Source organism: Poecile atricapillus, chromosome 4 (genome assembly GCF_030490865.1).
Source record: "Poecile atricapillus isolate bPoeAtr1 chromosome 4, bPoeAtr1.hap1, whole genome shotgun sequence".
NCBI classification, from domain to species: domain Eukaryota; kingdom Metazoa; phylum Chordata; class Aves; order Passeriformes; family Paridae; genus Poecile; species Poecile atricapillus.
The window spans coordinates 10,984,447-11,008,835 of record NC_081252.1 but is presented as its reverse complement, the minus strand read 5'-3'; the positions used below and the strand labels follow the sequence as shown (position 1 = coordinate 11,008,835).

Genomic DNA, 24,389 nt, shown 5'->3' with positions numbered 1-24,389 from the left:
GGGCCATGGGCTGGAGTTGAAACTAGGAGAAAACTCAAAAGAAAAACTACAGCAATTAATTATAAGAGTAATTAGGCATCAGGATCCTTAACAAGAGATGCAGTACATCCATGAGAACCTGCTGTCCTGATTTAAAGATTAGATAATATTATGAAAGAAAGGCTCTGGTTCACCTACAGGTTACTGAGGTAGGACCTCCTGAGCCAGCTTTCGTCCATGGCCTACATGAGCCACATGCTGTAGGGACGTGAAAAACTAATTTCAGCCTTCTTTCTGGCTCTAAGAGCTCTTAAATTATCCCCAAAAGAAAAGGAATTCAGGATCAGATGTACTTACTGAAACATCAAACTGATCCTACTGAACTATTCTCCAAACATTCAAAACCTAAATGAATCTAACATCATTTACCTCCCAAACCTACACAGATAGTCCAGGGAAACACCCTACACTGGTATGCCAATGAAAAACAGATCTGCTGCAAATCAAGCTAAGTTTCATCATCTTTTTCACCGGAAGAAAGGACCATGGAAAGCCCTTAAAGGCTGAAAAGGCTTCAGCTGGGGCCTGCAGTACAGCAATCAGAGTTAATCAGTAAAAAAGCACAAGTGAAAACACGACAGTCCAGTCGCAGGTGATTGAATGCCACACACCAAGACCTGCTGGCCCTGTGACTGACCTCTGTGTACAAAGGGCAACTGCTGTGCTCTGGAGAAATTTAGTGTTCATGGTCTTGCCTGACAGCACAGCTCAGAGCTGAGCTTGGGGTCAGCACAGCTTGGGAACTCAGCTAACTGTGGCCAGCACAGGCAGTGCCGGGCTTACCCGCTCCAGGTCCTGCCGGAGGTGCGTGAAGAGCTGCAGCCTCCTGAACAGAACATCCTGCTCCCGTTTAGCCAGATTGTCTTCCTCATCCTTCTTTGGGGTAATCAAAGGCTTATTGAAATTGGATTTCCTCTTCAGTTTCCAGTACTGGTAAAGGAATTCCACCGGCTCCTCAGGCAGCCGCAGCACTTTGGCCACTTCCAAAGACTCGACAAACGTGTAGAACTCGTCCTCCAGCTGCTGGAGCTTCTGCTTGCGGAGGCTGACCCTGTGGGCCTCCTCCTGGTTTTGATCCATGCTGTGGAAAGGGTCCATGTGGGCAGGAAGAGAGGTGTCCTGAATCCCATTCCTATTCTCCTGCCCTGGGCTTTCACTCGAAGTCTCAGCATCCGCTTTCTTGGTGGAGCTGTGCTTGGGACAGTAGGACTTGAACTTCACCTCGTCATTCTCTGCCAAGATGGTCTTCATCTCCAAGCCGCGGTCAAACGCGCAGGTGACGTGAAAGGCTGTTCTGCAGTTTTTCACTGAACACTAGAGAAAACAAACTACGATTAACCAAATAAATGGAAAGTTACAAAGCCACACTGCCTAAAATTATTGGAGAAGTCAGGGCTGCTTTGGAAGAAGAAGCCGGTCACCGCGCTCCAATTCTAAGCTGCACGCGCTTCCTTGCTCTCTTTAATTAGGGTTATGACTTAGCGCTTTCAGGCCAGGCAAGGATCAAGTGGCCCAGAGGGATTGGAGTGTTTCACCTCCCCCTCCAGCCCCACCATGCTATTCCATGCACAGAAAGCCACAAGAGGAACACTCCTACTGACACCAGAGCCATTTGTGTACAGCACCGTTACCCGAAGTAAAGCATTCCCCTTCGGACTGTGCCGGCATGAGGGGGGGGAAGAAAAAAACATTGTGGTGGCTCCAGGCCAGTCTGAGGCTTTAATTAATCTTTCCCAGCACCTGGACCTATGCTATCCAAAAGGCCTCAACCAAAGGGAATTTTTCCCCTGTTATTCTAATTTTATAATGTCAAATATTAAATCACTGTCAACCATTACTTCACTGAGTACAGCCGTCACTTCACCTTGGAGAGGAGGAGAACAGGAAATTCAAATGTTGTCATTTTTCTTCCTACTCAGTGAACCCAGCCATCACAGAGTGATGGGCACTAGTTCAGCTGATTTAGCACTTCATTTCCATGATATTTAATTTCCTTTTGCAAAATGCTATCATACACACCACCAGCCACCAGCTGAAAGATTTAAATACATATAAATATGTCTATATACACAAACACACATATATATGTGTTTAGACCCACTCACACCTCTGGGGAACAGGATTTTAAATGGAAAGGAGCATTGGTGCTCCTAACTAGGAAACAAAACTATGCTTAAGCCAAGCCACCGACCCTGAAAGAGCAACACAGTGCACTGGGATGTTTATACAGTGCTTTGTAAAGAAGCCAAATCTCCTCTGGGTTTTCCTGCTCAGGTTGACTCAGCAGCCAGATGGCTTATAAAGGTATGGCAGGGTTTAAACTGCAAAGGTTTCAAATGAGCAGTCTTTAATAAAAGCAACATATAAAAAGAATTAAAAAATACCAAAGCATCTTTTGCCCTTTCCTCTCCTACTAACACAAACAGGCCAGGAGCATCCCAACTGGAACACAGGGTAGTACAGAGAAGTGCTTTAGCCATAATTAGCTCCTACTGCAGCTCATGTTTTATTGGGAGAAGAGGGGAAAGCCTGTCTCACTGGGAGGAAATCTGCTGAACCTGGGGGAATACACAGTCTTTTTTTTCCCAGTGTAGTGCAGCTGCTCCCTGACCAGCCTGACACACACTTCCAGCTGCCACTTTTCCTAATTGTTGTGCACATATCAGAAGGTGGCCCGGAGAACAGACAAAAACAGCTTCAGCTACGTAACAGCAGCCAAGAGGAAGGGGATGGCTCTGCAAGGAGGGATTATGCCTGCAAATTTATAGGCTGTGGACAGATTTATTTTCTCTAGTTAACACTTAACTATTTCATGCATTCCTCACATGGAATTGGACTGTGACAGGTTTCACTGGAACTACTGCTGAGTTTCTGGTTTACAGCTCTTCCTGGCAGCCTCAATCAAATAACTTGGGGCAGAGGAGAAAAGGGAAATGGATATAAACTTATTTCAAAGTAGTGCAGGACCTAAGCAATTTTTGTGTCTTAATGCTGGTCTGACCACCGTGGAGCCTGCAACGCCAGGCCAGCCCCAGAAGAGCTCTGCTTCAACCTCCTTAGGAGACTGTAGTACCATCCCTCTCTGTCTCAGGGAGCTTCCTGAGGATTGTTTTGCTGCTGGAAGTGCTCTGAGGATGAGGAACATCACCACAATGTTAAGCTATGTCTTACTGTCTTTTTCTACACAAGCACAACCCTGCCCCAAATGGGTCACTTGTCCTTACACTCCCTCATCATTTATTCTCAAGTAAAGGAGATCAAAGTGTGGACTGATGTCCCAGTGTCTCCTCTTTCAAAATTCTGAGGTTTGGTAATATGTTTTCTCAGTCTTTCTAGAGTTTAAAATTATTCTGAAAAGGATTATTTAATATTTCTGAGTGGTTTTCCACTGCAAAGGATCTGCAGGTGCCTTACAGCTAACAATGCAATATAAATTCTGGTTGAATGCATGTAAAACAACATTGCCCAGTCTAAAATGCTCTGCTGCAGATCAGGTCATTTAAGTCCATAGTAACAACCAGTAACACATTTTCCTATCTACTATAAACAGACAAAAACGTGAAAGCACGTGGATATTTGTGTGGTTAAATTACCTGTATAGAAGCTCCAACCTTTTCATTACAAAGGCTGCACACCAGTGCCCACCTACTGCTGGGAATGTGGGAAACTTTTGTGATGGGCTCCATCTTTTCAGGGCTTCCGATGCTCACCTAAGAGAAAAATTGTCAAAGCATTGGAGTGACTATGACAGCGTTAACTGAAAAGAGAAACAATTTTATTAAAGAAGACAAATTCCTCGTGTGTGTATGCAACTTAGTATGTCCCAAAATTCCTCAGTTTACATAAGGATCTAAAGTTCTCTTTTAAAAAAACAATCAGTTTCTCCTTTTGTGAACAGACAAACCAGTTTCAAGGTGAAGGCCACCGATTTAAGATTATCATGCAGGATGAACACTTTGACTATGAGAACCCAAAGGAATTCTGTCAGACTGAAACATTCCGTTTACAAAGTGAAATGGTATCTGGTGTCCTTGTTAAATGAGCTTTGCCAGCAGCAAAGGCCTCATTTTCCAAGGCTTAATTCTGATTGACAAAGGGGATTTAATTACTTTCCTTACAGGTGAAGCATCATCCCTGCCAGACTTTTTTCACCTAACCAAGAAGCTTTTATGCTCCATTTCTAAGTTGAACAATGCGTTAAGGAGGTTTTTTTCCCAGAATCCCAGGACCAGCACCCACCTCCGGAATCCAGAGAGCACAGCTGACGTGCACCCACTTGGTGCCGCTCCGGGTGGGTTTCATGGCGCCGCCCTTTTTGGGGCACAGCAGGCACTTGGGCTGGACGCCCAGCGCGCAGGTCCGGCACAGCCAGCTGCCCTCGGGCACCTTCAGGATCCCGTAGCACGCCTGCGTCCCCACGGGCAGCAGGGGAAAAGAGAACAAAGCAAACACCATGTTGTTTCTTGGCAGATTACACACACAGCCTCTCACAAACCTCAAAGGGCTGTGAGGGAAAAGTGCAGGATGGCAACTAATGAGGAGCACGTTTTTCAGAAGATTGCGTCTTGACGGAGCCCTCTGTCCCAATCACCATCAGCTTTAACGCACTTAGGTTGAGGGTTTGATGTGATCAGAGAAACCCTACAGGTCCGGAAATACCGACTTTACTCTGTGTATTTTGTGGGATAGTCACCTGTATTTACAGCTGTCACAGGCCTAGTCCTTTATCATTAGTACAAAAGCAGCTAAGTAACACATGCCAGAAAATATGTTTCCTGCTCAGCAGAGAAGTTTTTCCAAACACTGAGTGACAACAGAAACTTGTTAGAGCTGGGAAGGAAGGACAGGCTGGTGGGAAGGCACCTGCCAGAGTAAGAACCATCCATGGAAACAGGCTAAAATTGTATCTCCTCTTATGTTAGGAAAACTTCTGAACTAGCACAGAAAGGTGACACACAGTAGTGCTTCCTCAGCATGGCTCAGCAGGTTCTCTGTTATATTACCTGGAATGAACCCCACCTGTGTCCCTACTGATTGCCCTTTTGGAAAAGTTTCTGTTAACACCCAAGATGCTGCTGCTGCCATACCTGGTGCACACAAATATTGCATTTGTCACAGAACACCATTTCATTGCCGTCCTCTCCATCTGGAGACTGACAGACGTCACAGACGACATCCTCATCGTATTCAATCCCCAGCCCTTCTTCCGTCTCGATGGCGTGGTTCATGTTATCGTAGCAGCGCTGCTCAAACTCTTCCATCACCCTTTCCATGGTGTACTCATCCAGCTCCAGCATCCCTGGAAAACAGGAGTTGTTCATGTAGTTAAAGAAAAGAGTGACAACCATCACCACAAACAGCTCCACCTTCTTTCTTAACAGCTGAGGAGACACAGCCAATCCCCACACAGACATGTTTCATTCCTAGACAATCATGCCTGTTCCAGCATGGAAACTAAAAAAATGGCAAAGTTGTTTTATAACTGTATTAAACTAACAGAAGTGGAGTGTTCAAATCTTTCAAATTCTAAGAAAAATTTTCCAAGACTGATTCTGGCTTCCTGGTCTTGTTCTCATTTCTCCTTCAGGGACAGCACCAGCTATGGCTTTTGCTCCAATTTTGCCACCCAGATATTAACTCTTTGATGAAAGATTTGAAAGTATTTTGAACCAAAAGTGATGAGGCACAGAGAGAAAATCAATGACAAAATCTGCTGTGATACTTGGAGCAAATCTGCAGTTTCTAACAACAGTTGTTGATTTAACACAATTTCCAACCCAAAAGGATGCAATCCCAACTGAGGTCTCCATCAGACCCTGCTACAGCAATCAATTAATTCATTTTAAAAAGTGAAAAACATAGCTGTAATAAATGCAACATCAAAGCTGGGACAATAACTAAATGCAGTATCTAATCTGAAATTTTCTCATTTCCAGTAGCATCCATCAGAAAATTATTCATGACACACAGCTACAGACCCATTATGTTGTAGTATTTTATAGTTCAGATTTGTTTTGAAATAGAAAGGCCTCCCTTTTCAGGTAACTCCCCCAGTTTATATCCTGGGTATGACCTTCCATCATGTAGAACATCACTTTGGTCAGTTTGGGTCACCTCTCCTGCCTATGCCCCCTCCCTTTTGCTCACCTCCTCACTGACAGAGCATGACACAAGGGGAAAAAAAAGCCCTTGACTTAGGATAACCACAGACCCCAAAATACCAGTGTGTTATCAACACCATTCTCATTACAAATCCAGAAAACAGCACTTGTAACCACTACTGAGAAGAAATTAGCTCTATCCTTGCTGAAACCAGGAGAGACAGAGAGGAGATGGCAACCTCAGGATGGGTGTTTTAACAAGTAAACTCTCCTTTCAGCTCTCCCTGTGAAAAACTGAGCCAAAAATTCCACAAAACAAAGAATAAAAAACCTTTTTAGCTCCTCCAGATCAGAAGATAAACACTCCACAAAAGTACTTCCAGCTTCCCTTACTGACAGGTAAATCCCTGCAGCAGGGATCAATGCATCCTATGCTACCCAAACTGAGCAGCTGAAAAGTAGCAAGAGGGAACATCCAAAATCCTGCTGATGAAAGGATTTTACCCTGCAACCCAGAATTGCTCCAACAGCAAAGCAGATGATGACAGGTTTTACACCAGCTTGAAACTGAATTCTATCTGCTCTCACTTTGTAAGTGGCCCTTAGAGATGTGACTGCCTGTGCCTTTGCAAGGGTTACAGAAAGGGAAGCAGGGGGCTGCAGCTCCTGTTCAGTCATTCTTTTACAGAACCACTGTATGTTCTCAGTACCTGAAGCAGTCCTACAGGGATCAAAGAAAACACAGGGAATTCATGGCTGCAGGGATGCCATAAGGAAGTGCCCCAGGTACAGATCAGGAAGTAGATCACTTTTCAAATGCCCATTTGTAATATCTGTAGTGTGCAGTGTCTGACCAAGCACCCATGTGCATGTTTCAAGACCCCAAATACGCTGCCTTGTACTAACAGGAGCATTTCCTTCCCTCTACATAAAGCACAACTGAGTGGGTAACAATTTAGAGCAAACAACCTGCAAGAAACTACACCAAAACGTAAGAGCCAACAAATTCTAGCTGTTCACTGTGCCATGTGCAGCATGTACTTTTAAAGGTTATGCTGGTGTAGCAGAATGGGGCTCCCTGCAGAGGTACAAATCTGCCCCTCTTGTGCGGCTCACACCCCACTGTAGGAGCCCTCGTCTGGTTTTGGAAAAAGACAGACTGGATAGAAGGATACCAAAAAATAAAAAAGTATATTTTCCCCCTTGAGGAAATCCAAGGGAACTTCCTGCTGCTGTTCTCCTGAAGATAACTGAACAGGTAACCTAAACTCTGGAGTCATAAACTGAAATCCTCTAAGCCCAACACTAAACCTGAGCAGAGCTAATGTGAGATCTGGAAAAAAGGCCTGGATAAGAGACCAGGCCAAGATATCATCTGTTTCTTTCATGTGCTGGTTTAGAAAGGAGAAATAGAGTTAAGTGGTAATTTTGAGGTTTACCAGTTCTTCAGCCGTGCCACCTATGGGCTACAGCCAGGTAAAACATGTTTGACTGAACTGCAACCCCAAGCAGGGAACTGCCACAGCACCAAAACAAAAACCAAAAGTGTTCACCAACCTGTCCACACCTCTTCCATCTGGCACAGCATTTTCCCTCAGCCAAACAAAGTGGTAGAAGTTCTGTGCTGACTTACATCCTATTCAGTTCCACTGAAATCCTCTCCTGAAGCACTCATTTTACATAGAAAATATTCCAGTTCACCCCTCTCCCCATCCTTTCCCACACACAACCCACCCTGCAGAAAAGCTCCCCTTGTGACAGCTCTTCCTCCTGCTTTGGAACTACAGCACACGGTCACAGTGAGACTTGGGAGCTCCCTCCAATAAATCATTGCAGGAATTCCCTACTGTCCCATTCACTGCGCCACTCAGCTGGCACAGATTCTCTAAACCTGTCAAACAACTGTCTTGCCTTCTCTGCACTGAACACCACGAGCTGATGACAGAGATTTGTGATTAATCAAAAAATAAATAAATAGGACTGCCCGGAAAAACGACTCTCTGATGTTCCCTTTAAGAACCAAGATGGCAAACTGAGAACTTTGTGAGATGGAAAGCAGAGGAAAAAACAAAACAAAACCAGATTCTGTCCAAGTCTAAGCAGATACAACACAGGAGTTATGAAGGTATTTATCATAGGGCTTAATCACACCAGGTCTGCCTTCTCACGGCTATCCCAACACATATGATTACTTATCTCCTCATACCGCTACTATTTCTTGTCACTGCTGCTCTCCCTGAAATTATTCATAAGATTGCCAGCTTTAAAAAAAGTAAAAAAAAGGCAACAAATAACTCATGCTCACCCATTTCTTTGAATTCTTCATTGGCAAGTTGCAGCCATGCTACATCCACATCATTGAGGTCATAGCGGCACATGCTGTCTGCCAGGGTTCGAATGTCCACGTAGCCCAGCTCCGGAGGCTCCGCGCCCGAGGAAACGATGTATTTCCTGGGACGCGTGAAGGTGACAGCTTTTGTCTCGGACACAACTCTGAAACAGACAGGCAGGCAGGCATGAGGAGTGCCAGACTGCCGAGAGGCTCAGCTCTTGAGAATTCAAAACACTTTACTCACTTTTAAAAGTGACTAACAACCACCAGCAGCAGCCACCTAACCATCCCAGCAATCACCTGGCACCACTGAGATGGGAAAACAGTTCCATGCACTGCCATAACTGATTGGTGGTATTGTAAGAACTTAACTGGAGTTGTCTAGAAATCCAATTCATTGCCAGAATTCTAAATAAAATTAAATATTAGAGGACAGAGCTGTGCTTACTCTTACCTGAAACTCACCCTTGTTTAAAGCCGAAGCAGGGACGCTGTATTTACATAGCAGCTGCCATATATACACATGTTATACTCTGGTTTAAGACTTTTATAAAATCAATCTGCTTAACTAAAATACTGACCACAAGGACATTCAAGGAGAAAAGAAGTATTTCCGGCTGTCTCAGTAGAGGACATTGCCCTTTCTCTTAGTTAACAGCAAACACTGAAATTGAGCTTGGATGAAACTCACTTCGCAACACAAACCTGGTACCTCCACAAGCAACAGGCCATGCTGCCAAATGCCTGCCTCCTGCACTACCACTGGAGATGATTTTTTGGGGTGCTAGTGGTACAAGGGAGGAGACTGCAACACTCTGTGTTGCCACAAGTCTCTGCTGGGAACAGCCTAAGCTCCACAAGGAGCAGGACAACCTCCATACCCCACTCTATTCTTCCCCATCTGAGGTCCAACATGTTAATTCCTAGCAGGAACCCTGATCTGCCACTGCTGTATTTGCACAAAGAGATCTCTGTAAATCCTCCACCTATTTCAGTCTTGTACATCCCTAAAGCTTCCCCTCTTCTAGCTTATTTCAGACAATGAGAAAAAGTGAGCAAGAGCCAAATGCTGAATTTGGAGCTTCTGAGGTGCTGTGAAAAATACGAATGTGAATGACCTTGCCAGCCTAACTGTTCTGCCTAAACTGATTCTGGTCATACTGCACAGTGTTCAAATGTTACAGACTACTGCATCTTCACAGAGAATGTATTTTAAACTGGGCACTGCTCTCCAAATCTTCTTTATCATAAATTCCTTCCAGAGTACCTCCCCGTGGAAATCATAACCTCTGGGCAGCACCTTGCCACAGTAGTGGCACAGAAGAAACAAGCACAGTGACTCTGTCCTCAAACAACTCCCTTTCCTGGCTTTATTTCTGTGCTAGAAAGAAGTAAAAAAAAGGCAACCCTTACTACACACTGAAAGCAATTAAGCTGAATTGTCCATCTGACCTGTGTTTACAGTGAATTTCCACACAGCCTCGCTCCTTTCTCCTGCTCTTCTGCACTCACCAGTCACCACCAGGCAACACCTTTTATTCACTCTTATGTTCTTTGCTATGTTCCATACTATGTTCCAGCTCCCTGCTTACGTCCCTGCTCCCTGGCTTCTATCCCACACCAGCTATGATCTGTCTATTGCTTATTCCATGTACAGAACACGCCCCCCTTCCCTCCCGAAGTGAGGCACAGAGCAGTTCCTGCACTCCAGGGCACCAGGGCAGGGCTCTCCGAGTGCTTTGTGAGGGAGCAAAGAGGACAATAATCGGCATCAATAGGCCACTCTGACCAGCAGGAGCTCAGCAGCAGGACAATACAAGATAATTCAGGGGAAAACAAGGAGTGGTGCCTGCTGTGCCAATACCTACAACTGTGATGCCTTCCTTCCCTGTCTTTTACCACCTTAAATTTGGAGCAACATCTCTACTGGCCTTTGGCAGAGAACAGCTCTTTCCTAAGTGAGTACCTGGACCTCCTACAGCCACCAAAGCACCTCCGTGACAGACACAGGGCGGTGATCCTCTGGGAGGTTTTCCCTCTGCTCAATTCCACAGGTGTCCTGGCCCTCCCACAGCCTTGGGAGATGCTGAACAGAGGAATCAGTGCGGAGCAGGCAGTGTGAGTGCACACGTACTGTGCGTGTGTGTGCCTCTGCAGGGACTGGGAGAGGTCAGTGTGGAACAGGGACAGGCTGTGTTCCCATGTCCTAAACTGCAGAGCAGAGAGCAAAACTCAGGTTGTCCTTGGAGCTCCAGGTCCAATGCTTTAGAAGGAAGGACAGGGTTTACCTGATGTACAAGTTAGCTCCTCCTTGCACAGACCTAGCGGGGCACTCTGCAGGTTGCTGCACAGAACAAAAACAACACTAACACACTTTCCTGTGGCCCCCTTAATCCAAGGCTAAAGCTGACAGATACAGACCTAATAAGAAGCAGTCAGTGTTCCAACATGACGAATTTTTTGCTATGTAATCAAGGATTGAGCTGCTGTGGTCCTGCCAGCACTGGTGGGTCATTTGGTAATGCTTTATGGGCCAGCCTGGACTGACTCCAAGAGATCTAGAATGATTAAATGGCAAAAATCCTTGCTCTTACTTTCTCCAATAGTAAGTAATAAAATAGTAAAAAAATAGTTAAAAAATCTAGTAAGCATAAAATGGGCTGCAGCACACTCCTGCCCTCAGAATTGCAGAGTTTAATTTGAAACAGGAAATAGTATCCAAGTGTAACAAACATGGCAAGGAAAATAAGGGCATTTTGGATAAGAGCTAGAAAATCTCACATTATTTAGTTACATGAACATCTGGACAGTTCTTAAAACAGTTGAAACGTTGTACAATCAATTTCTTAGGTTAATAAAAGAAATCACAAAAAAAAAAAGTATGAAAACAAAATAAATGTTGTGTTTTCTCTAGCCCTTAAGCCTGGTTTGTCCAACTGTTCCTTGAAAAAAAAAACAACCTATGGCTTGGAAATAAGCAGAGGGAACACCAGATAAGGGCTCTTCCAGCAATGATAAGTGAATTCAAGTCTGGCTTAAATAGAAAATAGAAGCTATTTTTAAGGTTTTGTCATCACAATCCATGCTAGTGTATTGCCAAAAACAGTTCTCTGACATTTTTATTTCACATGTGCAGAACAGGCCTGACTCTTGACCTCTCTGACCATTCCAAAAGGTGAAGCAGAGTGTTCTTCACCTCTGAGAATCAAGACCTTCCTAGCTGGGCACTGTACAATAAAGCTCAGGAAGCCAAGGCAATGTAGACATAAGTTGCTAGCACAAACGTGTGTGTATTTGTTCACATTCCTCCAAATTATACCTGGCTACTGGTTCTGGGATGGTCCCTGGGCTAACTGGCACCTGAACTCCCTTTTCCCACTCCTGCCTCCAGGGATCTGCCAGCACATAGTATTCATCAGGGTTCAGCTGGAAGGAGTCATGTAACTTCATGGCAGTGATCAGGTCCGTTCTGAACACCTGCAAAGAGAGTGACCAAGAGAGAAAAATAGAGACACTGACATTTGATATTGACACTCTACGATTCACAGCTTCAGGGTAACCATGGAGCACAGTGTGGAACAAGGTCACTGTACCATCAGTGCACTAGCCCAGCCCACTGCAGAACAGGGTTTAGCTTCACGGCAGGGAAAGGGGGGGCTGAAGGCAGGAATTCTGAGAGGATGACTTCCACCTAACTGCACTACAGGTCCTGGTCCTCCTCCTGGCACTGGAGACTTGTTCTAAAAGGTGTTACCCACTTTCACCTCCATATCAGCTGCAATAAAAGCTGTGGGAGCTCTGGGTTGTAAAACAGCAGCACAAGGAAGATTCACTTTTGCTCCCACGCTTTTTGCAGGTTTTTTTGCATTTTTTTTTAAATTATTGGAGCTCTGACTCATACCAAGACATTCTAGAAATTCCCTGTGGTAGAAATCAAGGCCTGACTCCACCATGAGCAGCCGCAAGAGGAAATTCTAAGGAGATGACTCTTTGTGCAAGTACTTTAAAAAATAACCCAAAAGATTAAAAAAAAATAAGACCCAAACTGGAATTCTGGTGGCAGCTCCCCGTTCAGCACAGGTATTTATTCCATCAGCTACAGACACCTCTGTGTCACAGCTGTAATTTTCCTTTGCCTTTGCAAAGGCATCCAGCTCTAAAGCCAGCAGGATGTTTGGCAACCTGTGGGCTAGCAGCCATGAACAAGCAGCCATGCTGTCTTCAACAAGACACAGAATGAAATAAAAAGGGATTCACTCCTGTGGCAGGCCTGCTGTGCCAGTGCTGTGGCAGCTTCAGCCTGTTGGCTTTGCAGAAAGCAGAGTGCTGCTACCACAGGCATCCCAGCTACAAGCCTGCACTTGCTGACCCGAGTTCCAGCCCTTCCCACCCTGCTCCCTGCAAAAGGCAAGGCCCTCCTCACCTCCACAACACTAATTTTTAACTACTCCATGCCCCACTCAAAGGGAAGGGTTATAAAGCAACCAGGTGACAGAAAATAAGCACCACCAGGACAAGAAGACGACGGGTAGAGCTCCCTGCAGTCTTCTCAGTCCATGGTGGTCCGAACCAACATCCACAGAGCCCCACGCTGCAGCTACAGAAGAAAAGACTCTGGATTTTCAGGGCAGTGCTCCTAGAGTCCCTTATGAGGCTGCTAAGGGGGCAAAGTGACCCATCCTCCCAGCCCCAAAAGCAAGGGTCATGCTGTTAGCTCAGCCCCTGCCCGGTGCTGCTTGTGGCTGAGGCAGAACCAGATGTCCACAGAGAGCTACCCAGGCAGCCACTTCTGTCATCCACTACTCACACACCTGGAAACCCCAGGGAAGGATTTCAGTGTATCTGATGGCTAATTACACTTCTGAGAATATTTTCAAGTGTTATTTGCCTTGCCACACTGTGCATCTTGAAACCTCTCCTCCCTCCCAACACACACATACTGTCCCACTTCTGTCTAAGTATGTTTCTGTTTCTACTCTGGTTTTGTCATTAAAATAAAATCATGACATTTTTCTTAACACTTGTCTTGACATGTTCAGAAAAACTGCCAACATTAAAAAGTAAAGAAAAAGATTGTCTTATGAAGAATGGGGTGAATGCTGGTAATGAAATATAATGAAATGTTTAAAACAATTCAATTACAAGTCCTGTGAGGCTTCAATCAAGAAATGAAAAGTAAGCCACAAAGTAAATGGGCTCACAAAACAAACAAGCACAGCTGGCCAGGGTATTCTGCACTTTTAAGAGACTTGACTTAAAGCAATCTAAAGTCAAATTAAAAGAAGACTAGAAATATAAAATGGGACACAAACCTTGTTCAATCTCAGAGCCAAAATAACTCAGGCTCTTAGATAAATTTGTCACAAAACTCCCTCAGAAGCAAAGCTAATGCAGCACCTGACAGGCAAGAAACTCTTTCCCAGGCCAGTGGCCCCATGACACCATTCTTTCTGCTCTAGCTGCTGATGCAACCAGAGTGCCTGGAGGAAAGTAGAGCTTACAGAAGTGCTGGCTCTCAGAAGCACTGAACACTTCAAAGCTAAAGGGTGAAACCCTGGCCACGCTGAAGTCAGTGGGAATTCTGCCACTGACTTCAGCGAGCCCAGGATTTCACCCGGGGAGTTTCTGAGTGTCACTTTCCTGCCAGCGCACTTCTGCTGCTGTGGCGAGCTGGGGCAACGCAATGGGAGAAAGGCTATGGAGCAGAGCTAAAGGGAAGCACAAGTTCATCCAGACTGAGGAAACATGAGAGAACAGCACAAGACTGCAAAGATTCTGACAGCAAAAGCAAGATAAGGGAGAGAAGAAAACAGAAGCACACAAAAAAAACAACAGCAAGACTCGTAATTATCTCAGATAATTTCTTGATAGCCTTTCATGAGGTAGTTCTCAAACGATATAAGGGGCTACTTCTAAGGGATGCAGAAAAGGTAACTAAGGAAAACAAGCCCATTGCTAACAAGAATAAATTTACCAGGGATCTCCACATTCACAAAAAAAAAAATGTCTTCAATAACCAACAGTCAAAGGAGTTTGTATACCACCAGTACTAGCTATAGTTCACACTGAACAATGAATGGGATTCTCCTTGTGAAAACTCTTCTCTGAGGCTTAGGAACACTGTCATTAGGGGGATTAACAAAGCAGTTTTTCCTCAACACCACTCACTAATGTGTAAGGAATACTTGTACTGGGCAAGTACAAGAAATGAGAAATACCATCTCCCAGAGCTAATCCTTTCTTTGCAGCTTCTACAAAGCCTGCAGTGTAGTATTTTGCCTGAAGACAGGAAGATTCAGCAAGAACATTTCCAAAGAAATGGATCACATTTTGTGTGTTACTAACAGCTGATCCAACCTGGAAAGTTCAAAGATTTTTATCTCCCCTGATATTATCTCTTCAAAGCAGTAGACGAGACAGAACTGTCAGGAAGCAGATTTCTAGTTTGACAAGCACTTTAGCAAAGATCACACACACCAAGCCCCAGTACAAACTATGAAATAAATGCACCTAATGTAAATTTCCACTGTTCACAAATCAAGCTGCAAATAAACTCTGATGCCTAAAATAGCACAAGAAAGACTCTGCAGCTATGCTGAATGGGTGTCAGACTACAACAAAATTCACAGATAGAAACTGGTGGTGGCAGTAGCTGTGCCAACAGCTGAACTCTCTAATCTTTAGAGCAGGGGGGAGGGGAAGAAGGGGTGAGGGAGGGGAGGTATGTGCCAGCCAAAATGTAGCACAAAAAAACAAAATAAAAGACCAAACCAAACAAACAAACAAACAAAAAAAAAAGTAAAAAATTGATCCATTACCAGAAAACATGTATGTATATATTGTGTGTACAGGTACTTTGAAAGATGTGACAAAATACAAAGTCAAATTCCAGAAATACCTCAGAAGGTTTCCGATCTTCATCTCTGGAACATGAAGTCCTACGACGTTGAGATCTGGAATGCTGAGACCAGGTAGACAGACCTAGGATACAGAAATGATAATTTGCAGGCTTCTGTGATAAACCTCCAGAAAGCTCTTCCAGAATGAACCAGAAAATAAAAGCCACTTAATTCTAAATTTCTGTGATCACTCTCCTGGGTCTGTTTTGTTTCTCGTTTCCTAACTGAGGAAGTGTGCACTGCACTTACCTGCCTTCCACCCAGCATTTGCAAAAAGCCACTTCATAACATCCCTCCCCCTGAGCATCAATAAATGACTTCCTGCAGATTAATAACTGACCAGGAGCTCTGCCAATAGCCTGGGATGTACCCTTTGAAGTTAATGTCCTAGATAACTACACTGGTTACCTGATTTCTGCTGGCGTAAGCCTCTGCAAAATGAAGCACGCTGCCACATACACACAGCAGAGCCCACAGAACAAGCTGTTGTTTCTTCTCCCAAGCAAATCTCCCAGTGTGGTTGTACGATTTTTGTCTGTATAATTATTCACTACATTCCAAACAAATTGTATCTTTTTGCCTTGAAACCGTTTGACAGACTCTCTGTCAGCTTTCAGAAATATTGTAACAGGAGGAAAGGAAAAAGAGAAAGAATCTGCACGCCTTTGACAAGATAGTGCTTTGACACCAGAATATATTATACCTGTGCAAATCAACTAATTTCAACACAGTAAGATTTACAGGTACAGCAGGTATTTTCCACTGCCAACTACACAGCACTAATGAAAAAAAAAAAGCCAATAAATCTTTCTGGATTGCAGAGATGAAAGAGTTGTATTAGGTCTATCTGATAGGGAAGCTCAGAACTATGTCATTAACTCAGAATTTGCAAATATGGACATTAATTGTAGACAAATTGAAGCAGACTGATGCTAAGGCCTTCCCACACTGCTCATTCTTTCACTGTGCACAAACATGGTAGGAGTAAAAAGAATAAGGCTACAGTCTATAAGAGCAGCACTGCCTCACACCAGAAACCTCTCAAGGATCAGAAAGCCCTGCTCAAAAGCACAGGATGCGATAACTTCTCTATTAAAAATAAAAAAAATAATTTTAGAAGTGAAGTAATTGTGCAAGGCTTTCATTGGAAAGATATGACAGAACTCATTATGTTTTAGTTATGTTTGTCTTCTCTTTTCAGCTAGTGATACATTAAGGAATCTGCCCCAATAAAACCTCTCTGGAACACAGCAATGAATAACAGACATTACATAGAATATGCATAATGGTCAAAACTGAAGCAGCGTTCCCAGCAAATAGCTAAAAATCTTATGTCTGTAAGAATAAAAACCTTATTCTCTGTAAGAATAGAGAGAGGATCATTTTAAGCAAATGTTCGTGTTCTAATATAAAAGATGGTGAAGTTATCAGCACTCTTCCTTTTTTCTATGAAGGGAAAAAAAAAGAAAAAGAAAAATAGTGACTGATTGCCATTTATTAATCTGTGAGAAAAGTAGACTCTCAAGATCATTTAACTACCATCCCATTTAAATGTTACCTTAAAAACTGAAGAAGAAACACAAGCAGGAGTATGAACTTCTTGTGAGGATCCTATCAGAACATCCCAAACCCTACTTAAAGTCAGAAGGGAATAAGTAAAATCCCTCACAAAAACTGTGAGATATAGAGCTAAAATGCATGACAAAAAATCCAGATTTATTTCCTGTAATGCAACAATGTAAATATTAACATTTTAACACTCAGACAGATGTGATTTCTTTAATCAACAGCCTCCCTAGAAGATACAGACCACATACATACCCAGACAGATTAGTATTCAGTTCTCATGGGTTCTGATATTTTCCATTGGCAAGACATTAATATCTGACCAACTAGCTGCCACTGAGGTGTTCAGCGAGTTAAACCGCTGCACCAGCCAGTCAGCACCTGGAAATTTCCAATTCATTTGTGGATCGGAGCGGTTTTGTACACTGTTGGACCCGGGAGAGAGAGTCTGCATGCAAGAGAAAGAATTAAGAGCAACAAGCTGTGTGTGATTCAAGTTTCTGTGAGAGATGAGCTCGTGAGTCTGGAGGCTTTAACACAGTTGTTCCCAAGTAAGGCAAGCATCTGGCAAAATTAGTGTAGTGGCTAATGTAGTGTGATGTACTTCTGGGTCTTTACCAGTGTTCTTTAATTCAGCCCTGATGACAACTTATCATAAATTGAATTTAAAAAGAGTATGAGCAGCTTTTTCCAGGTCCCTCCCACGCCACAAAGAAGCTATAAAGGTGAGGAGTAAGACAATCCTTGCCATATCACCCATCTCCATTTCCTCACCGTGTCATCTTACACATCAGGACAAGTGTCTTAAATGCACACTTCTATGTCCATGTACACAAGGGTTTGGTCACTGGATTAATTAACTGCTCCACGTTTCACGAAAGGCTAACTCTTATCATCAAAACTACAGGAGCTTCACTTTAAATAGTTTTTAAAGTGCTATATGAAAGCACACTACGTAAAATTTCCATGCGTAAGAGACAAATCAAACACAGCCAGCCTCCCTCAGGATCTGTTACAATGAGTGTTTTTTCCAGGCCAACTACCTTGCTACACTGACTAAGGAAAGAAAGTTTCTCAGGTAGTTCTGCAGCTTCCCTGCACACAAAACTGGTGCAGGCACAGTGGAAACACTGTTGCTGAAAAGGCTGTTGGATTTTTCTGAGCAGTGTAAACTACACGATACTAGGAGAAAACGGTGGAAGAATTCCTCATGGGACTGAGGTTTTACTACACACTGCAGCTAACAGATGACCTTTGGCAAGGGCTTCACGTCAATAGGGAAAACATTTACTCACTGAATAAACAAAGCCAGACTATAAGCCTTGAATTCATAGATTAAAACCAGCACCACTGCTTAGACAAGAACATAAGAAACTGAAGGAGCCAGCCAAATGACAGCAAAATATCCAGCCCATAACAGGACTGAATCCAGCTACCTTTGAAATCCCAAATGAAAGTTTCAACTCTGCTTCCATCAAAGCCAATGGCAAAATGTCACTGTCCTCACCAGTGCCAAGCCCAAGTCACGGAATTTCCCAAAGCTGCTCTCATTAATAAGCCATCCACCCACTCTGCCTACACCAATAAAAGTGCAAGAAGAAAATTAGAGACGTTATTTGTCTATTAAGCGTCCTTTCCATATTTTCATACCTAAGCCAGAAAAGGAACCTCCCTGAAAGCAGAAATTCACAGCCCATTACACCTACTTCAGTGGTTAATGATGTGATTTGTACATCCGAATGCATGAAGAACCATCCCTGGATTATACAGAAGGCAGAATCTACTCTGGTCAAAACAAAACACAGGATTCAAAACAGCCCTTCTGCAGCATAATAAGCACATGAACCTAGTTCAGCTATTTCAGAAAGATTCCAGACACTTCGCCAAAATCTTTCATTAAATATCCAAAATCACTGTGTTCAACAAGTTTTCTGAGTACTAGCCCTAGTCCCAAACTGGATTAGGAATCACCAAGACTAGAAAAACAACTAAAGATTGAGACAAGAGTTAAATTTAGTTATGGTAAAATAAAATTAAAGTTTTAAAAAATCATCAGGCAAGTCTGAATCACTGGGATTTGGAAGATATAAAAGTTCTGTAAGATACCTTTGTATACCTCATGGGAAGAATGAGTTTCACAGCAGATGGAAAAACAGTGAGATGTTAAGAGAGCCCATGCTACCATAAGCCATGTGAGAAACAGCAAATATGAAAAATATACAACTCCAAGGCATGAAGCCAAATAAACACATCTAAAACACGCACTCCCACCATCATTAGACATCAGAGATAAAAGGTATCTTATTAAGTGCTACATGATTATGGCAAGTCTAGGATCAACACAGTAGCCTACTGAGCATCATCACTCTGGGAGAGAGACCAAAATAATTTGGATTCTTTTACAGTACAAGTTCTTTCAAATGACCAAGGTGTTTGTGTGTTTTAAAAGGATTTCATCACTGCGAACAACAAGAGAGGGATCATACTCCTATCACATGCTCTTAGATTTCCTTTTGCATTTATCCACTTACAGACAAAAAGCAAAAAGAAATCCCAAACCACGAAAAAAGTGAAATCCTCAGCAAGGGAGGCAGAGCTCTAACGCACCACTGGTGCTGCAAAGGACTTCTCAGATTCAAATAGGATTTTTTTCTGTTCCCCAAGGCTGCTATGAACACTTCACACTGTAAATACAGTGTTCTTATAATACCACCACAGGGTGTATGTAGCACACACGCCTCCTGATAATAAAAGAAAGCAATCAAGGAGTGTGCATTCTTTTTCCCCACTTGTGAGGAACACACACTTCCCAAAAGGAAAAACTTAATCAATTTTAACTGCATCATTTTATTAAATGATCTGTCAAGAATACGTTTTCATTCCAAAAAAAAAAATCCAATCAAAACAGAAAATTGCTTGGAACCAATAAAACAATTCAAACCCTAAGGGAATTCTACCCCACAACTAATACACTGCTCAGCATGAGCAGAGAAGTCTCAGCTATTAGGTATCATGCACAAGGCTGCTGTAAAGCCACCTGAAGGCACCCAGCTGTGTCCCCGGAGAACTACCTGCTGCTACAGCCTCTGAACAGTTCAAAGCCTCAGATCACTGCAAGCACTTCTCCCGCCGTAAATACACTCCTGCTACCCCGCTACAGCAGGCAGCACAACAGAGCAAAGCAGCCCTGACACAGATCCATGTCTGGCTGTCACTTCTGCTTAACACCAGCCTTTCCAGAAGCCCGTGCTGCTCATTCTGAGACCAGCCAGGTGCCGCTGCCAGTGCTGTCAGAATGGTCTGCGGCCCGAGGAGAACACAGAGGAGCTCAGTCTCCCCATTTAAGGCCTGGCCCACAACTCCTTAAAGCAGGGGCTCCATGCCACTTAGAAACATCTCCATGCTTGGCTCAAATTCCAGCACAAAGGAAGCAGAAGCAAACTATTCTGTGGGCAGTTTCCATTATGTCAGGTTCAGAAAGAGCTGGCTGGGCAGAAGTCTTCAGACCTTATCACAGAGAAAGCAGCGTGCAAGCAAACACAAAGTAAGACACCATTTCACTTAGCCAAATCTCCTTTCTCGCTTTTCTGTTGCTGGAGGGTTTGCCCATCTATCTTCCTTATCTTTATAGCATATTAGTACACAATAATCTCATTCAAGATCAAAACAGAAGAAGGAATAGCCTTTTATCTCTTGTCAACAGCAATGCTACTTGAAATTTACTATCAGTTGACGACTCCCTAGTTGCAGCTGCTGAACAAAGCCTCAATCCATACGATCTCTGCAGTGCTTTACAACACCACAGCACAATTGCTCAGTCTCTGACACATAATGAACCATCCCTGCAGCTCCCTGCCACAGCACTTTAACACAAGTTCCCACCTGTCATCGCTGTCCTCAGCAGCACGTATTTGAGTTTTATCATCTCACAGAACACACACATAACCACACACAGGTACATGTCACTCTTACAATAGTCAGGAATTCCTAGACCTCATCTTTTTCAGCACAAGATCCAAGTGCTACTTGAGCTCCCCAAACCAATTCCCATGGTAGCCATGTTTTACCATAACAGTAAACTGTTCCAACTCAAGTTTACCACAGGTTATCAAAGTCAGTTTGAGCACTTCCCACTCACAGGCTGATAACATGATATTGTCAAGGCCTTGAAAGTCCAGTGGTGTCCAGGTGTACTCAATCTAGCAGTCTTGTAAAGAAAAATTAATATGCCTCTCCAAAAATTAATCAGGGTATCACAGAATGTACTGAGTTGGAAGAGACCCATCAGGATCATGGAGTCCAACTCCTGGCCCTGCACAGGACTAGCCCCAGAAGTCACACCATGTGCCTGAAAGCATTGTTCAAATGCTTCCTGAACTGTCAGGTAGGTGCCGTGACCCTGCGGAGCCTGTTCCAGTGCCCAGCCACCCTCTGGGTGAAGAACCCTTTCCTGATATCCAACCTAAACTGTTTATGTCACGCCATTTCCTTGAGTCCTGTCCCTGGTCATGAGGGTGAAGGGATCAGTGCCTGCCCCTCTCCTTCTCCTCAAAAGCATGCTGAAGACCACAATGTCTCCTCCCTCAGTCTCCTCTTCTCCCGGCTGAACAGACCAAGTGCCCTCAGCCACTCCTGATATGGCTTCCCCTCAAGGCCCTTCGCCATTCTTGTGGCCCTCCTTTGCATGGCTTCTAATGGTTTCATGTCTTTTTTACGTTGTGGCACCCCAAACTGCCCCAGCACTTGAGGTGAGGCTGCTCCAGTGCAGAGCAGAGCGGGACAATCCCCTCCCTTGCCCACCTGGCAATGCTGTCCCTGATGCTCCCCAGGACATGCTTGGCTCTCCTGGCTCCAGGGCACTGCTGACTCACATTCAACGTTCCCTCAACCAGGACCCCAGGGCACTTTGCACAGCGTTGCTCTCCAGCCACTCACTCCCCAGTCTGTATGCACAGCCAGGGCTGCCCTGACCCAGCTGCAAAATCTTGCACTAGTCCTTTTTGATCTTCATATGGTTGGTGATTGCCCATCTCTCTTATTTTCTGGGCCTCTTTGCCCTGAGGAGTTGACAGCACTTCCCAATTAACTGTCCTCAGCAAGTTTACTGAGTATTCCTTCTAGTTCTGTGTCCAGGTCATTTAGGAAGACATTGAAGAGCACGGGGCAAGGATGGAGCCCTGCAGAACCTGGGCACCAGTTGATATTACACCATTCCCTAAAATCCTTTGTGCCCAACCCATGAGCCAGTTGCTGACCCATCATGTAACACAACTGTCCAGCTGTGTGCTGACACCTTGTCCAGAAGGATCTTACGAGAGACAGTATCCAAAGCTTTGCTCAAGTCCAAAAAGATTGCATCTACTGGCTTTCCTAGATCCACTAGGTAGGTCATCCTGTTGTAGAAGGATTCAACAAGCAGGACTTCCCCCTCACAAGGCTCTGCTGGCTGTGACCAACACCGGTTGCATTATCCCACAGCTTTTTTTCAATACCTCCCCAAATAATCTTTTCCATGATTTTACCAGGCACTAAAGTGACATTGACAGACCTGTAGTTTCTGGCGTCCTCCTTCTCGCACTTCTTGAAAATCGTGAGAACATTTGCCAGCTTCCAGTCAGCTGGGATGTCTCAGGATTCCTGAAACTGTTAAAAAATCATCAAGAGACGTTTTGCAATATCAGCTAGTTCCTTGAGGATTCTGTGACGAATCCCTATAGACTTGTAGGGATCCAGCTGCAGCAACAGATCCTGCACAAGTTCAGGGTCAGCTGGGAGTTGATGATTCTCACCATCATGATCCTCTAAGCTCAGGGCATTGAGACCCCCTTGGTCTACCATCAGTGTTGAAGACAGGGCAAAGGACACATTAAACACCTCTGCCTTGTCCCTGTCCCTGCTTGCGAGGTGACCATCCTCATCCTGTAACAGGCTGATGCTATTTCAATACTGCCTTTTGCCATTCAATACTTTAATGAAAGTCTTTTTATCATCCCTCACATTTCTAGCCACCTTCAAACTCCCAAGTGAGCATTGGCCACATGAATATCTCCCTACAGTGGCAAGCAGCATCTCTGTGCTCTTCCCATATCACCTGACTTTGCGTGTACTAGGCATGCACCTTCCTTTTTTGCCTAACATCCAAGAGGACACCCCTGTTCAACCCAGCCAGCCTTCTGCCTCACCTGCTTGACTTGCAACATTCAGGAATTGCCTGCTCCTGTGCCTTTAGGAGGTGGTGTTTAAAAACTGACAAGCATTGATGAACCTCAGCACCTGCAAAAACATTCTCCCAGGGGACTTCCCTGAGCAGCTTTGTGGTCTGCTCTCCTCATGTCCAGAGCTGCAGTTTTCCTGGCACTTTTCCTCCTGCCAAATCCTTTTTCCTGTCAAATGACAGTGATCATTATAGGAAGTCCCTTCCTCAGATGCAATAGCCCATCAGCCTTTCAAATCACTCTTCCAGATTGCTCCAGCAACTTCACCACAAGCCACTCTGCCCCACTTGGGATTAACCTTCAGGTAAGATGCTCATTCTTACCATCTGTCATCACTCAACAACCCTTTTTCCAAGGCACACTGTGACCACTACACTTGCTGCTTTGCCCAAATTCTGAGCACTGTAACTACGTTACATTTGTTGTTTAGTCACCATTCCTTACCTCCCAGCCAGTTCAACTGAAAAGACAAAAAAAAACGTTCCTCACTTCCTTTTCACAAAGCTCTGCACACGCAATCACCGCATTTCAGGCCAGCAGCGGCTGCAATTCTACAGTAAATGACACACACCCCCAAGGTTATGTACTTGGTAACCTTTGTGAAGGCACCCTGGGATCCATCTCAAACACTACAGGAATCCACTGGGATTCAAAGCCCTTTCTAAATCTAAGATCCCCATCATTCAGTCAGTGCAATGGATATTGGCAAAATTCGTTTAACTTTAAAATAACATTTGTTTAGCAATGATAGAATAAGGGTCTGCCTAAATTACAGAACTCTGTTCCATAATCCATAGGTATTAAATCTTTCATTTCTCAGAACTCACGTGAAACTCTGTAAATCTTGGAAGTATTTTTCATCTGCATGTGTCTTTGGTTCTTCTCTTGGATGCTATGCATGTAGGAGTATGATAAACTGATAACCAAGAATAAATGAAAAAGCATTGTGGCAGCAAGCAAAGTCAGAATAAAACCATGCCTTGAATTCCTTGCTCATGGAAAACAGCGCACAAACTCTCTTTGACACCAAGGAGTGCCTGGATTTCACACTACTTCCTTAAATAAATGTCCACGAGTTTCAGACCTTTCTCAAAAACAAGCTGTCCACCAATTTATGCTAAAAGGAACGCCTTGAAGGTCTAAATAGGAACTACTCCATTGTACAACTTGATCTCGCCAGGAAATAGCACATGGAATAGTCAGCACAAACCACCTTTGCAGATTTACCAACCAATGA

The 24,389-nt window shown here is 44.0% G+C and overlaps 1 protein-coding gene across 11 annotated transcripts in view; it reads right to left on the bottom strand.

Moving 5' to 3' along the window:
* Nucleotides 1-24,389, bottom strand: part of JADE1 (jade family PHD finger 1) — a 43,152-nt gene that overhangs the window by 4,899 nt on the left and 13,864 nt on the right. For 6 of the 11 annotated variants that reach the window (XM_058838606.1, XM_058838600.1, XM_058838596.1 and 3 more), the window contains exons 3-9: nt 15,371-15,453; nt 11,792-11,949; nt 8,446-8,633; nt 5,127-5,338; nt 4,279-4,446; nt 3,633-3,749; nt 823-1,353 (exon numbers count right to left, since the gene is read on the bottom strand). In XM_058838606.1, coding sequence (XP_058694589.1) covers nt 823-1,353; nt 3,633-3,749; nt 4,279-4,446; nt 5,127-5,338; nt 8,446-8,633; nt 11,792-11,949; nt 15,371-15,453 — 1,457 coding nt within the window. Of the gene's footprint in view, nt 1-822; nt 1,354-3,632; nt 3,750-4,278; nt 4,447-5,126; nt 5,339-8,445; nt 8,634-8,716; nt 11,117-11,791; nt 11,950-15,370; nt 15,454-24,389 lie in introns of those variants that run through there. The other 5 variants (XM_058838603.1, XM_058838605.1, XM_058838602.1 and 2 more) reach the window with 2 other exon arrangements.